Consider the following 15,430-nt stretch of genomic DNA (forward strand, 5'->3'; position numbering starts at 1 on the left):
AACATCTCAAGACATCAGTCAGGAAGTTAAAGCTTGGTCGCAAATGGGTCTTCCAAATGGACAATGACCCCAGGAATACTTCCAAAGTTGTGGCAAAATGCCTTAAAGACAACATAGTCAAGGTATTGGAGTGGCCATCACAAAGCCCTGACCTCAATCCTATAGAAAATGTGTGGGCAGAACTGAAAAAGCGTGTGCGAGCAAGGAGGCCTACAAACCTGACTCAGTTACACCAGCTCTGTCAGGAGGAATGGGCCAAAATTCACCCRACTTATTGTGGGAAGCTTGTGGAAGGCTACCCAAAACGTTTGACCCAAGTTAAACAATTTAAAGGCAATGCTACCAAATACTAATTGAATGTATGTAAACTTCTGACCCACTGAGAACTTTCTACTACTATTCTGACATTTCACATTCTTAAAATAAAGTGGTGATCCTAACTGACCTAAGACAGGGAATTGTTACTTGGAATAAATGTCAGGAATTGTGAAAAACAGATTTTTTAAATGTATTTGGCTAAGGTGTATGTAAATTTCCGACTTCAATTGTAACTCTGGATCTTCCTTTCCTGTGGCGGTCCTCATGAGAGCCAGTTTCCTCATAGCGCTTGATGGTTTTTGCGACTACACTTGAAGAAACTTTCAAAGTTCTTGACATTTTCCGGATTGACTGACCTTCATGTCTCAAAGTAATGATGGACTGTCGTTTCTCTTTGCTTATTTGAGCTGTTCTTGCCATAATATGGACTTGGTCTTTTACCAAATAGGGCTGTCTTCTGTATACCACCCCTACCTTGTCACAACACAACTATTTGGCTCAAACGCATTAAGAAGTAAAGAAATTCCACAAATGAACTTAACAAGGCACACCTGTTAATTGAAATGCATTCCAGCTTACTATCTCATGAAGCTGGTTGAGAAAACGCCAAGAGTGTGCAAAGCTGTCATCAAGGCAAAGGGTGGCTGCTTTGAAGAATCTCAAATATAAAATATTTTTGGATTTGTTGAACACTTTTTTGGTTACGACATGATTCCATATTTGTTATTTCATAGTTTTGATGTCTTCACTATTATTCTACAATGTAGAAAATAGTAAAAAATAAAGCAAAACCCTTGGTTTTGGTGTGTCCAAACTTTGGACTGATACTGTATATAAAAAACATTACCTCATATTTCTTTGCAGTGGTGGAAACAGTTTAGTGGGCTATCGCTGCTAAATGTAATATAGGGAAGCTCTGACCATCATGCAGTGTGAGTCAGCTGTCCCTCTGCCACGTGTGTGGGTTCAGCTGCGATTCCCTTTCACTGCCTTCAGAAATTATTCATACCCCTTGACTTATTACACATTTTGTTTTGTTACAGCCTGAATTTAAAATAGACTTAATATCATTTTTTGTCTCACGTTGCAGATAGTTGTATGTGTGGGTTACAGAGATGAGGTAGTCATTCAAAAATCATGTAAACACTATTATTGCACACAGAGTGAGTTCATGCAACTTATTATGCACATTTTCACTCCTGAACTTATTTAGGCTTGTCATAACAAAGGGATTGAATACTTACTGACTCCAGACATTTCAGCTTTGCATTTGTAATTCATTTGTAAATATTTCTAAAAACATAATTCCACTTTAACATTATGGGGTATTGTGTGTGTGACACAAAATGTAAATGTCATCCATTTTAAATTCAGGCTGTAACACAACAAAATGTGGAAAAAGTCAAGGGGTGTGAATACTTTTTGAAGGCACTGTATATCTGCATCAAGCATAGTGTCAGCTGCTCCTAGTATACAACCTACACAGCTATCTACCCATCCTGTATGTGGTCGATTACTTTGCTGCTTTGCCTTAGCCGGGCTGCCTTGAGTCCTGCATAGGCAGATAAGCCCCTTTCTGTGGGTACTATCAAGGTCTCTCCCCTGTACCTCTGTATCTCTAAATGTATGTTATGGGCTGCATTAAGGTCATACTTCATTTTAGGATGGAAAACACCCTCTACTGCTCTTAAAATATCATACGTTTTCAAGATGGTAAGTTTTTGTTTTTGTGTGATGCCTCTGGTTGCATGTGAACTACTCAGATCAACACACGTTTGGTTTCAGTGTTAGAACATTGTGTAGAACAGACAGGTTGGGCATGGTGGATGACGTCTGTATACAGCTGGTGCTTATGGTGCTTTCAAGACAACTCGGAACCTCCGAGTTGAAATATGTGTAGATTTTTTTCTCTCCATATAGCTTCCTGTTGGTTGAATCTGATCATTTCCAAGAGGGAAACTCTGAGCTCATCTTTCTACAATGAGTTTCCAAGTCTGACATTTCTGAGTTTCCAAGTTCCGAGTTGTCTTGAACGCGGCATTAGCTATTGAAGCAGAAGCTGACGGATGTCATACCTGCGGTCTGTTCAATGAGCCTAGCGTTGGAAATGTTCACATTCCAACACTGCTTAAGGGCAATTACATAGGCTCAGATTTTTCATTTTAAAATCTATACCAAACAAAAGCCATTGATTTCAAAGTTTAACAAACCATAGAACTCTATGCACAATGACTATGACTACTTTTAACAATTTCCACTGAAATCTTTACAAACTTTTCATCTGCACAGTTTTTCCAGTAAATGTTTTGATTTACTGTGTAAATTATTTACTGTGCAGAGTTTTATGGCTTGTTAAACTGAAGTGAAATTCTGTTACCATGGAATTGCCCTTAAGCATCTCAGCATTGACAACAAGACTACTTGGAAAACACCAGTAATTCAAAAAGCAAAATAGTTTTTTACGGTGATATTCATACACCTTGCATGCAGTAAGCAAAAACATTAAAGCACATACAGAAACCAGAGCTGTGGTGGATTGATGATGACCCTGTTAGCATAATAGGGATCAAATCTGAGCAGTGTTCGAACTGTGTGAGTAGACTAAAAAGTTCCTCCATTGACTCTCAGTGGAATTAAATCGTTGTGCTTCTAACAGGCCTAACAGTTTACTGCTTGCAAACGCCAACGGTCGCATCTGCTCGACCAATCGTGTGATTACCACAATAACATGGTTTGTGCTGTTCATATCACTCAACCCTTTTATTTTGGGTCAGACAGATATGGCCGTAATGTTGGGATACACACGGCATGTCATCAGGGTCCTTTTACACATTAGAGCATGACTGGGACTGAGGCTAATATTGTAAACCAATATGATGTAGCAAGGCTGTGTCCAGAAAGCCTGACTGTAATCTGACCTCATAGAAACTTGGAGGTCATAATGTAGGTCCCATAGTAAGTACATACCCTATGTTAAACTACATGGTTAGCACCTTACATAATACATACATCGAGCGCACAGCCATGCAATCTCCATAGACAAACATTGTCAATAGAATGACCTTACTGAAGAGCTCAGGGACTTTCAAAGTGACACCGTCATAGGATGCCACCTTTCCAACAAGTCAGTTCGTCAAATTTCTGCTAGAGCTGCCCTGGTCGACTGTATGTGCTGTTATCGTGAAGTGGAAACGTCTAGGAGCAACAACGGCTCAGCCGCGAATTGGTAGGCCACACAAACTCACAGAACTGGACCGCCGAGTGCTGAAACGCATCGCGTGTAAAAATCATCTATCCATGGTTGCAACACTCACTACCGAGTTCCAAACTGCCTCTGGAAGCAACATGAGCACAATAACTGTTTGTCGGGAGCTTCATGAAATGGGTTTCCATGGCAGAGCAACCGTACACAAGCCTAAGGTCACCACGCACAATGCCAAGCGTCGGCTGGAGTGGTATAAAGCTCGCCGCCATTGGACTCTGAAGCAGTGGAAACGCGTTCTCTGGAGTAATGAATCACGCTTCACCATCTGGCAGTCTGACAGACGAATCTGGGTTTGGCGGATGCCAGGAGAACACTACCTGCCCGAATGCTGGTGCCAACTGTAAAGTTTGGTGGAGGAGGAATAATGGTCTGGGGCTGTTTTTCATGGTTTGGGCTAGGCCCTTTAGTTCCAGTGAAGAGAAATCTTAATGCTAYAGCATACAATGACAATCTAGACAATTATTTGCTTTCAACTTTGTGGCAACAGTTTAGGGAAGGCCCTTTCTTGTTTCAGCATGACAATTCCCCCGTGTATAAAGCGAGGTCCATACAGAGGTCCATGGATTGTCGAGATCGGTGTGTAAGAACTTCACTGGCCTGCACAGAGCCCTGACCTCAACCCCATCAAACACCTTTGGGATGAATTGGAACGCCATCTGCGAGCCAGGCCTAATCACCCAACATCAGTGCCCGACCTCACTAATGCTTTTGGGGCTGAATGGAAGCAAGTCCCCACAGCAATGTTCCAACATCTAGTGGAAAATCTTCCCAGAAGAGTGGAGGCTTGTTATAGCAGGCAAAGGGGGGGGGGGGGGATCAACTCCATATTAATTCCCATGATTTTGAAATGAGATGTTCGACGAGCAGGTCCACGTACTTTTGGTCATGTAGTGTATATTGGCGGTCCTATCTGATTTGAATATGGCTCAAATGTAGCCTTCCTATGCCGTTCTTATAGTCAGTGCTGTGTTGTGGTTTTAGTCAGTTTCAGATTGCTCCAAGCAATGTTGCTTACAAGGTCAGACATCCAATCTGATGTCAAATAATCTCTGATGGCCCCACGATGCTCTAATACTTACCATGTAGACCTGCCTTTAAAGAGCATTTTGGGAGGACTGTTCTCGATAAGAAACTTAATAACCTGGCGATAAGTTTCTGTCCAGCCCTTTTTGCCAGGTTACCAGTTTTGCATAATAGGAAGAGAGTGGGAACAGAGAGAGAGGCCCGACACTTCCGTGTGCCATTCACACAGCAATGTCAACACAATGTCATAATGGGCCAGACCTCATATTTGACGAGAGCTGCCACAAACATCTCTCGTCCTCATTTACCACAATAAATCAAACACACACCAGGAAATTAGCATTCAGTTCACTCAAGTAAGAAAGTTGCCAATAATGAAACATTTCTGGTTACGAACCATAGTTTATGGACCGTGTAGTTCCTTGTGGAGTGATGTAACATAAATCGTAGTAGCATCTGTCAACAGACTGTGGGATGCGACAACTAACGGGGAACTTAGTTTCCGATACGCAGATTTTTCGTCACTGATCATTTGGAAAAATTACGATTTCTGTGTTAATGTTAAAGAGTTCTGGTTCACAATGTTTTACTGTCACTTTTGTCACATGAGAAAATAAAAAAATGTCTGAGTTATCTATTGGAATCTCGAAATGACTACGATTTTTTTGGTCGGCCTATTCATTATGGAGATGGTAGGAATCTATTTTGAAACCATTGCTTCGTGTATTGAACCAAATGGAATCATATGATGTAGCATCATTTGGAATCTGTGTCTGACTTTTTGTTTTTAGAAATAAAAATGTTTTCTTTTAACATTTTAAGTAGAAGCATGTAAGTGGCCGTAGGGAGCACCAATGTCTGACCAATTGTCTGACCTAGCGCCTGGAGACAAAAGTCAGACCCAGATTCCGAATGATGCTACATCATATGATTCTATTACTCTGTTCCACACGCATGGTTACAAAATTGTTATGAATTGCAACCACTCTAAACAGATATCATATCAATAGTATTTATTTAATTTGATAGATTGAGTTTGATGTCTACTGATTGCCTCATCTTCGCCCAGTTATGTTTTATGCCAGCTCTTAGATTTACGTGTATATGTACTGAACAAACACCATTTATCTGAGGACGTGCAATGTTACACACATTTCTTGGTGAAGATTAGAATTCAATAACTCCCATGAATAATCCAGTATAAATAGTTATAAATACGTTTCAATGCTTAAAAAAGTTTGTTTTTATATACTGGAATGCTAATTTAATATGTACTCTACTTATCAATAGTTTATTCATTACATTGTAAAGTGAAGCCAGTGATTTGAACCCAACATCTGAATACAAGGACATGTGATATTAAAAAAATCAGAGTTATGTTTAATGTGATGACACATAGTTGGAAATCACCTTTTTTGAGGACTCAGTATACTTTACAATGGGAATAAGAAGGAAGTTCAATGGTGATTCTTAATTTAAGTTTTGGTCAACAGAAACTGTGAGTGAACAACACACCAACTGTTTATCAGAGTAATTATCTAGTGGACACCTTCTTGATGTCTATCCAACGAAGCCTTAGGTGTTTCCACAATGTTGTTGATGCTCCCCTAAAATGTTGTTGCTAGGATGTTTTCCCCCATATTACTTAACTTGTACAATTACACATTGAATCAACTCTCGTCAATATTTATTTTCAAAGGAATTACTCTAGGCTGTAGGGCAGTTCAAACTCTCCCTGATACAGCCTTTGTCTGTTGTATAAGCACAGAGAGCCTCAAGTGTCCCTGAAGCTTCTCTCCATGTGACTCTTGTGCATCAATGAAACACTACATCTTATGCAACAAACAAATCAATCAATACAGCTTGTTGGACAGTACAGAAGCAGCAACAGTGACACAGCTGTTCTCATACAAAAGAGCTTTTACTGGGGTCCTTGAGTTTCATCCTACTAAATTAGTATTACTGTTCCCCACCAAAACCATAGAGGAAAAAACCATTGCTCATTGCAGATACTGTGACTGCTTGTCCATTGTGCAGACCATTAAACTACAGCAATGCACAGTTAGGTTTTCACAATGCACCTGTCACAGTTCACCAGTTACAGTGCCTTCGGAAAGTATTCAGACCCCTTGACTTTTTCCACATTTTGTTACATTACAGCCTTGTTCAAAAATTGATTAAATAAAAAGAAATCCTCTACACACAATACCGCATAATGGCAAAGCAAAAACAGTTTTTTAGACATTTTTGCTAATTTAGTCCAAATAAAAAACAGAAATACCTTATTTACATAAGTATTCAGACCCTTGACCTCAGGTGCATCCTCGTCATGTTTCTACAACTTGATTGGAGTCCACCTGTGGTAAATTCAATTGATTGGACATGATTTGGAAAGGCACACACCTGTCTATGTAAGGTCCCACAGTTGACAGTGCATGTCAGAGCAAAAACCAAGCCATGAAGTTGAAAGAATTGTCCGTAGAGCTCCGAGACAGGATTGTGTCGCGGCACAGATCTGGGGAGGGGTACCAAAATACGTCTGCAGCATTGAAGGTCCCCAAGAACACAGTGGCTTCCATCATTCTTAAATGGAAGAAGTTTGGAACCACAAAGACTCCATCCTAGAGCTGGCCAACCGGCCAAACTGAGCAATCGGGGAGAAGGGCCTTGGTCAGGGAGGTGACCAAGAATCCGATGGTCACTCTGACAGAGCTCCAGGGTTCCTCTGTGGAGATGGGAGAACCTTCCAGAAGGACAACCATCTCTGCAGCACTCCACCAAGCAGACCTTTATGGTAGAGTGGCCAGACAGAAGCTACTCCTCAGTAAAAGGCACATGACAGCCCACTTGGCATTTGCCAAAAGGCACCTAAAGGCTCTCAGACCATGAGAAACAAGATTCTCTGGTCTGATGAAACCAAGCCTGAACTCTTTGGCCTAAATTCCAAGCGTCACGTCTGGATGAAACCTGGCACCATCCCTACGGTGAAGCATGGTGGTGGCAGCATCATGTTGTGTGGATGTTATTCAGAGGCAGGGCCTGGGAGACTAGTCAGGATCGAGGCAAACATGAACGGAGCAAAGTACAGAGACATCCTTGATGAAAACCTGCTCCAGAGCGCTCACGACCTCAGACTGGGGCAAAGGTTCACCTTCCAACAGGACAACGACCCTAAACACACAGCCAAGACAACACAGAAGTGGCTTCGGGACAAGTCTCTGAATGTCCTTGAGTGACCCAGCCAGAGCCCAGACTTGAACCCGATCTAACATCTCTGGGGAGACCTGAAAATAGCTGTGCAGCAACGTTCCCCATTCAACCTAACAGAGCTTGAGAGGATCTGCAGAGAAGAATGGGAGAAACTCCCCAAATACAGGTGTGCCAAGCTTGTAGCGTTATACCCAAGAAGACTCGATGCTGTAATTGCTGCTTCAACAAAGTACTGAGTAAAGGGTCTGAATACTATTTCAGTTATGGGGTATTGTGTATAGATTGATGTGGGGGGAAAAAAGATTGAATACATTTTAGAATAAGGCTGTAACGTAACAAAATGTGGAAAAAGTCATAGGCTCTGAATACTTTCCGAAGGTATTGTATATACATCTCACTCAAGTATTGGAAGTGCAGTGTCACACATCTGATGTACGGATGTTGACATTGCTAGTGATATCAAATGCATTGTATTTCTCATACATATCACATGCTGAGTATGCTCTGGGTGACAGCTTCTGTGTGGAGAGATATGCTTGACTTTTAATGATGGCAGTGGCACTGTGACATGACATTGGAAAATCAGCTGTTCATATCAAGCCTTAATGGGAAACTCAATTAGGTTAGGGGGCTATAAAAAAAAATCCATGATTTCTTAATCCAGCCCTGCAGGTGCTCGCATCTGTAGCATTTTGGAAGGAGAGGGGACATTTGGGTCATAGCCTTGCCTGAAACTTGCAGAGAGTTTCCGKRTGGGGGGGGGGGGGRGGKGGAGMTTTTACAGTTCCAGTTAGTATTTTTCTCTTAACATCTCCCCCAGAACTTAATCGAGCATCAGACGCAATTAGGCAAGATTTTAGTTCTGGGTTTCCGAGATGATGGACTGTGTGGTCATGTTGGGTTTCGACTACTCTCACTCAGTGGGCATCCCTTCACTAGCCGGACCGTGTGAACCAAGGAAATGAGCAAAGCTGACGAAACGTGATAAACCTCCTGAACTGTGTTCTTTATTTAGAGGTCAATGGTCTTGTTTGGTTCTCAGTGGAGAGCTGTGTCCACAGTGTAGAGTTGAGGGGCTGCTATCTCTCTCTTTCTTTCTTTCTCTCTCTCTTTCTTTCTCTCTCCTGTCTCTCTCTCTCTCTTTCTCTGTCTATTTTCCACTCCTCTCTTTTGATCTTCTGTGGCGGTTTGCTGTCATCACCATCACCTCTGAAGAGACAAGATATTAGACCACCCGTTTCTGTTTTTCCATTTCCTTCATGGTCCTCAGAATACACAGTACCAGCTCTGACCTGACAGGAACAAACATGTTATTCTAAAACAATAACCGGATGCGTAGTCAGAAACAAGTGTGTGTGTGTGTGTGTGTGTGTGTGTGTGTGTGTGTGTGTGTGTGTGTGTGTGTGTGTGTGTGTGTGTGTGTGTGTGTGTGTGTGTGTGTGTGTGTGTGTGTGTGTGGTGCATTAAGCTGGGGGCCTCTGTGTTTAACTGATATAATGCGATAGTCGTATTACCTAGATGCATTTCGCAATTGAAACTCTATTGTTAAATCAAATATCCCTTTTGTCTTCATTCGAACAACTGATGTGCACAACTTGTGTGTTACTATAGATGATGTTCTCATCCACAGGCTTTTCGTTGTGCTAGCAGGTAGAACGTGACATTTCGCTATGACATATTTTTACCATTGCTTGATTGTCTGTCTATGCTTCTCCTTAGTTCTGTCTCCTCCATGGCACCAGTCTGGTGTACCAGGAGAGAGCCTGGTATCTAGAGCATCACTACCTGACCCCCGCCACCAGCCGACAAATACGCACCCAGGTAAGATATCTGCCATATAGAATAGACTGCATGCATATGTTCTTGTATGTCTTCCTTCTATGTGTGTGTACCCACGTGGAGGGATAAACAGTGATTAGTCAGTTCTTGAATTTCCCCGAAGTCTTGCTGTTGTACCGTCAGGGAACAACTGTGAAAAATGCTAACTTCAGATGGATAATTAGCATTGGTCAAAAACAAGAACCCCACTTCCATAGCCCCTTGTATTACCACTGTTATTCCAGTTGTTCACAGCTAGCTGTGATCAAACAGCAGTGTTTATGACGAGGGCTATCCCACCCTGCAGAGCACGTCGGAGCCGATAAGTAGGGGGAGTCGACACCACTGTGCTAGCATCTAACCAGCAGGTGCTCAGGCTATGAGTTTACACCTCCAGAGGAACAAAATGGCTGCTGCTCGCTGTGTCAATACCCCTCATTACTGTCAGAGCGGCCACTGGGAACAGTCATATCTGAGGAGACAGTTATTTAGCATGGTGCTGGACTAGATCATTGGAACAGATGAAAATATCACTTGTAGAACCTGAACAAAGTTAGTAAGAAAAGTGTACAGATGTAGGACCTTAATAGTTTGCATCCACAGAAAATGTGAATTATTATGTGGATTAAAATGAATGGACCTTTTTGTAGAGGTTGATTTTCATAAGGGAAAATCAAGTTGATATAACACATTTTAGAAGCCTTTTTAAACCTCAATACACTACAAGGAAGGTTCTCCTGCAACAGGGTCATCAAATGAAGATCCTACATCTGTTAGTAGAGAGAATTATATATATCTCAGAATTGAAGTGGTAGGCTGTGTTCAGACATTTACACAGGCTTGGTTCCCACACTCCTTATGTCAGGTATCTATATTTAACTTGTGTTATTATGTAACGAGCCAATCTGCTGTACCTTCCATTTCCTGCATATCTAAGCCTCATATCCTCATCTCTCATAGGTGAGTTCCTCTGAAGGTGGAGTGAGAGTCACTGAAAAACAGAACAGATAAGAGTGACTGTCTTTGCTTATCACCACACAGGCAGCAGTATTAAACAGGCTATGCAAATGCCCATGCCCACCGGTCCTGGCTAGAAGGGATACAGCTTTTGATGTCAAAAGTATAATTGTTTTGCATTTTACCTAACTGAAACCCTTTTCCTAACCTTAACCTTATTCTCCTAACCTGCTACTTTAATTTTCCTAACCTGCTGCGTAAGTTCTCCTAACCTGCTGCGTAAGTTCTCCTAACCTTCGACGAAATGTCAAATCTGACAAAAGCTGTATCCCATCTAGTCAAAACCCTGCCTACCTGACTGTACTGTGTGAGCCTGGACAGAAACCGGCTCCTCCTGTACACTAGGCGAGGTGGGTGATGATCATCAGATTGATCTCTATGCACGCACCTACAATTTATATGTGCCCACACACCCACACACTGCTGCTTGCTGTTGCTGTTCTTGTCCGCTCAATATTGGAACTGTTCCTGATGGTCCCTGTATTTAGTTTTTGATACTGTGTAGTAACAGTCTGCTTGAGTCAGAGACCCTTTATGAGGGAGTTGTAAAAGGTGTTCTCTAATGTAGCTCTCTCTTCCTCTACTTCATAACAAGGATGTCTGTTGTTGTTGTGAAACAATTGACTGTGAGATAGATCGTTTATTAGCATGGTGGCTCCACGTGGTCTTTCTTAAGGCTTACTAAAGAGAACAGTTGTAACATATAGATGTGGTTTTCTCAGCATGTGTCCAGCCCTTCCAACCACGCGGGGGTAATGGGGTTCACTGCATGGGAACCTGGGCTCTGCCAGGGGGGGGGGGACTGCTGTAGCTGTAAATAACTAGTCGTCAATAACACACACACACACACAACACACACAACCCACACACACACACACACACACACACACACACACACACACACCACACACACACACACACACACACACACACACACCACACCACACACACAAACACACACTCTTAACCTTATAGCCACTGCTCACTAGCTATTAATGCTGACTCTCCCTCAGTCCCCCCATCAATGTGGAGATGGTGACCTTTCCTCTGGCTCCTCTTTCTCTCTCTGTTTGTTTAAACCTGGCGCTCCTCTTGCTTTCTCTAGTCTGGGCGCTGCACTCCTTTCATCTTTGACAAGTAGGGAGGGAAGGGGGGAATGAGACTTCAGAGAGAGCGAGAGAGAGAGTGAGTGAGGAAGGATAGATGTTCAACAGAGAGACAGGTTGACACCCTTCAGTACCTTTTATAGGGGGAGGGCTCTTTAGAAAGGTGCAGAGTGCAATTACACGTCAAACATGCCCAAGCATCATTTAGTGCCTAATAGACCACAGATAAGATGGGGTTACGCAAATAAAAGACTGAAGAGTTGGTTAAATTGAACACTTTATCACAGGCCTGGTCTCTGTTTTTTCATCAGTAAGTTACTTTTTAGGACTAAATTATATCCAAGTTGTATTGCAGTATTTCACAGTCTATAAACTTCCCCATGTCCTGGAGTGAAAAAAAATAGCACAAATGTATGGTAACAAATAGCAGATGGACAGGTAAATACTTCGTTTTTTGAATGCACAGTAGGTTGCCTCGTAGTCGACATAATGGAGTCAAATGTGCTAGTGCTTTTCTGCTTAAGAGCCACTAGGTGGCAGACATTACAATGGGTCTTGAACAAGCTGTGAATCTGAGGGAACAATCGCTSTTCATGAAATGAAGATTCTCCACACAACTGGAGACCTCTATGAACAGTGACATGATACTAGATTAACTACATGAAAGCAGAATTGAGGATCTACATTTAGTCAGGCCTATGATGGGCTAATATTTTGGATTTTTTAACAATTATGCTTGCTGTTGCCTCACTTCACAAACTGAATTGCTTACTAAGTGTTGAGCTGAAAAACGTAAAATAAATTAATTACAGCATATAAGGGGAAAAAACAAGATGTTTCTAGTCTTAAGAAATATACCCACCATTGTGTTCTATTTGTTCACACTGTCTCAGTGATTTGTGGGGTTGGCGTGCATTACTCACCCTTTCCACCACATTGGTTTTAATGGGTTTCTGAATTATCCACAGGCAATTCTTCTCCCACACCCCTGTCCCATAAGGCTGTTTACGTTTACCCTCCTACTGATTGGGAACAATGACATCATAGGCCCTCCTGAGATTATGATTAGTATGACTGTCCGCATAACAGCAATGGAAAACTGGTCGGCCAATGAGTGAGGCTGCCTGCACCTGTGACTCAGAGACCTGGGTCAACTGAAATTAGTCAATTGCTAATCTCAATGTTTATTGCTATAATTAGGCTTGCCTATTGCTGTGTAGTTACCTTCCTGTTTAGTTGCACAGTGAATAGAGATAGCTCAGATTGGGTGTTGGTTCCAGCATTTTCTTAGAACAAGAGACTTTGAATATCAAAGCAAGAAAGTCGGTCGTCACTACTTACCACAGCCACAAAGTCATAAAGCCTGCCTATTTCTACAATGTATCTTCTTAAAAGGAGATGTTCTACCTAACCATAGCCATAAACCTAACCTTAACCTTAAATTAAGGCAATTTTTTCCCTCTCATACATTTTTATGATATAGCCAGTTTTGACTTTGTGGCTGTGGTAACTAGTGGAAACCAAGAAAGTCGGACAAGTTGTTTTAGCAGTTACAGTTAGGAAGACTAAGTCATTCTGCACTATGATGTCCCATTGTTATCTTTCACAAACTCTCATAACGCCCCCAATCATGCAAGTACACTTTGTTGATAGGCAGTTGAATCTGTTGTAAGTCTGAACTCTAAAGACAATGGGCTCTGCTATTTAGCTCCTTGAGTCAGTCTGGACGTTCTGTTGCTACTGGAACACTTAGATCCTCAGTGCAATACAACACCTGCCACCTGTCTGCCCAGAGTTGACCATTGTTTGTGTCTGTACCGCCAATACCATGATGGCCAATGCTGCTTACTCAAGATGCTGAATCATTCCCCCTGCTGGGGACTGTTGTGAAAAGTAGAAGATTGCACTGAACTTTGACTTGAAGTTCATATCAAATCAGATTAATTTGCAATATTTGTCTATACCTTGCCCTAAATTATCTAGAATTCCAATAGATAAGCATTATAAAAACCACCAATTCAACCTTTGACACAAGCTACTTACAAGGTCATTCATATCAGCCTTATCCATGGCTAACCATTTTCTCACACACTCATTCATTGATTGCATTGATTTATGTAAATGTAATTGACTCCTATTGCGTTTGTCCTCCAGCTGTTGGAGCTGTGTAGATTGGTGAAGGATGAGGCCCTGAAGGTGGTGTCTGACTTCAACGTTCCCTCCTGCTGCATCCAGGCGCCAATTGCTGGGGTGGCCAACCCCCGAGCTGAGTGGGCCTTCTACTCTGCACCGGAGCACCCCATCAGAGCCTCCAAGTTATGAGCCCCACTGTGCTGATCTAGGATCTGTCCAATATTGTTCATCATGATCTAAAGGGCTAAACTGATCCTAGATCAGCACTCCTACTCTGAGACACTTTGTGGATACGGGCCTTGCTCACTGCTTGACTCATCCTGGTCTCAGTGAAGAGCCATGGGCTGTGTTACAATGTCCATGTTAGCATACCACTTAGAATAAAGCAACTTATTTGGCATGCATGCATTCTAAGTGACGTAGTGTGGATATTAGAACAGAGCCCATGATCTTTTGCCTAATCTGGACACGGTCTGAAGACTACAGACCCAGTTGTTGTCTAGACTAGTGCTATTAGCCGCAGGCATAATACACGGGACAGTCTCATTTTGATTAATTTCTATTTAAATCTCTTATCAGTTCTCAAAGAAATGTTGAAATGCTTCATGTTTGTTATACTGTCAAATCATTGGGTTTTATTTGATATGTGTGCATTTGGGAGCTTTTGTATTTTCCTTGGTCCAATCCATTACATACAGTGGATGCCTATGTGGCTCAGAATAGCTTGACACAATCAGTGTTGCTTATTGAAAATGTGCTAATTTTGTTTGTACAAACAAAGCTTTGAAATTAAATGTATTCATGACACAACTACATTTTTAACAACTCTATTTGCCTTAATATTAAGAAAGAATAATGTAATGTAACATTTGATACTTGTTTCCCTTACTTGCTGAGACCTAGCCTGAGACCAGACCGTAGGTGTATGGGAGCCGACTGACTCAATAGACAAGTAGGCTGCAATGCTAACAGCATGTGGTAACTTCACAAAGTGGACCAGTGAGCTATGTATAATCACCCACCCAACCAATAAAATCCACAGCGTATATAGAGACACACTTTGACTGTGAATCTCTCTGCCAGACACTTTCCCTCATCAAGACCGGCTAGACCGTGATGGCCAGCTGTTTGATTCAACAACATACAAAAATGGAAAATACACAAGATATGTTTATAATATATTTTATTAATATGAGCACAGTGAGCAAATGGTTTGTGACACAATACATGTGGGAAGTGTAGGCTACTTTATATCCTTCAATTTTCTGATCAGTTGTCTGCATCACATGTAGGCCTGTAATGTTGACTCTTGATGAACAAACATTGTTAGCTCTGTAGGTTACTTGTGCTTGCATATAAACTTAAACTTTTCCATGACAAAGTCTCATCAGTTTTGTACTGTATCTTTGTCATATCTGAAAATCAATTGTCACTGCTCTTAATAAATGTACTTCATAGAAATACATGTGCTGTATAGTGTATCTTGTTTCGCTCATTTTTTATGTTTGTTGAAGACTTGCAGTCAACAGTTAAAACAAGA

At 41.7% G+C, this 15,430-nt stretch overlaps 1 protein-coding gene across 2 annotated transcripts in view; it reads left to right on the forward strand.

Moving 5' to 3' along the window:
• acoxl (acyl-CoA oxidase-like) overlaps positions 1 to 14,700 on the forward strand; it is a 52,156-nt gene extending 37,456 nt beyond the window's left edge. For both annotated transcript variants that reach the window (XM_023970042.2, XM_023970043.2), the window contains 2 exons: positions 9,536 to 9,637; positions 13,912 to 14,700. In XM_023970042.2, the coding sequence (XP_023825810.1) occupies positions 9,536 to 9,637; positions 13,912 to 14,079 (270 nt within the window). In that variant the 3' untranslated portion in view covers positions 14,080 to 14,700. The remainder of the gene's footprint in view (positions 1 to 9,535; positions 9,638 to 13,911) is intronic.
• Positions 14,701 to 15,430: the final 730 nt, after the last annotated feature.

Source organism: Salvelinus sp. IW2-2015, linkage group LG25 (assembly GCF_002910315.2).
Source record: "Salvelinus sp. IW2-2015 linkage group LG25, ASM291031v2, whole genome shotgun sequence".
In the NCBI taxonomy this organism is placed as follows: Eukaryota; Metazoa; Chordata; class Actinopteri; order Salmoniformes; family Salmonidae; genus Salvelinus; species Salvelinus sp. IW2-2015.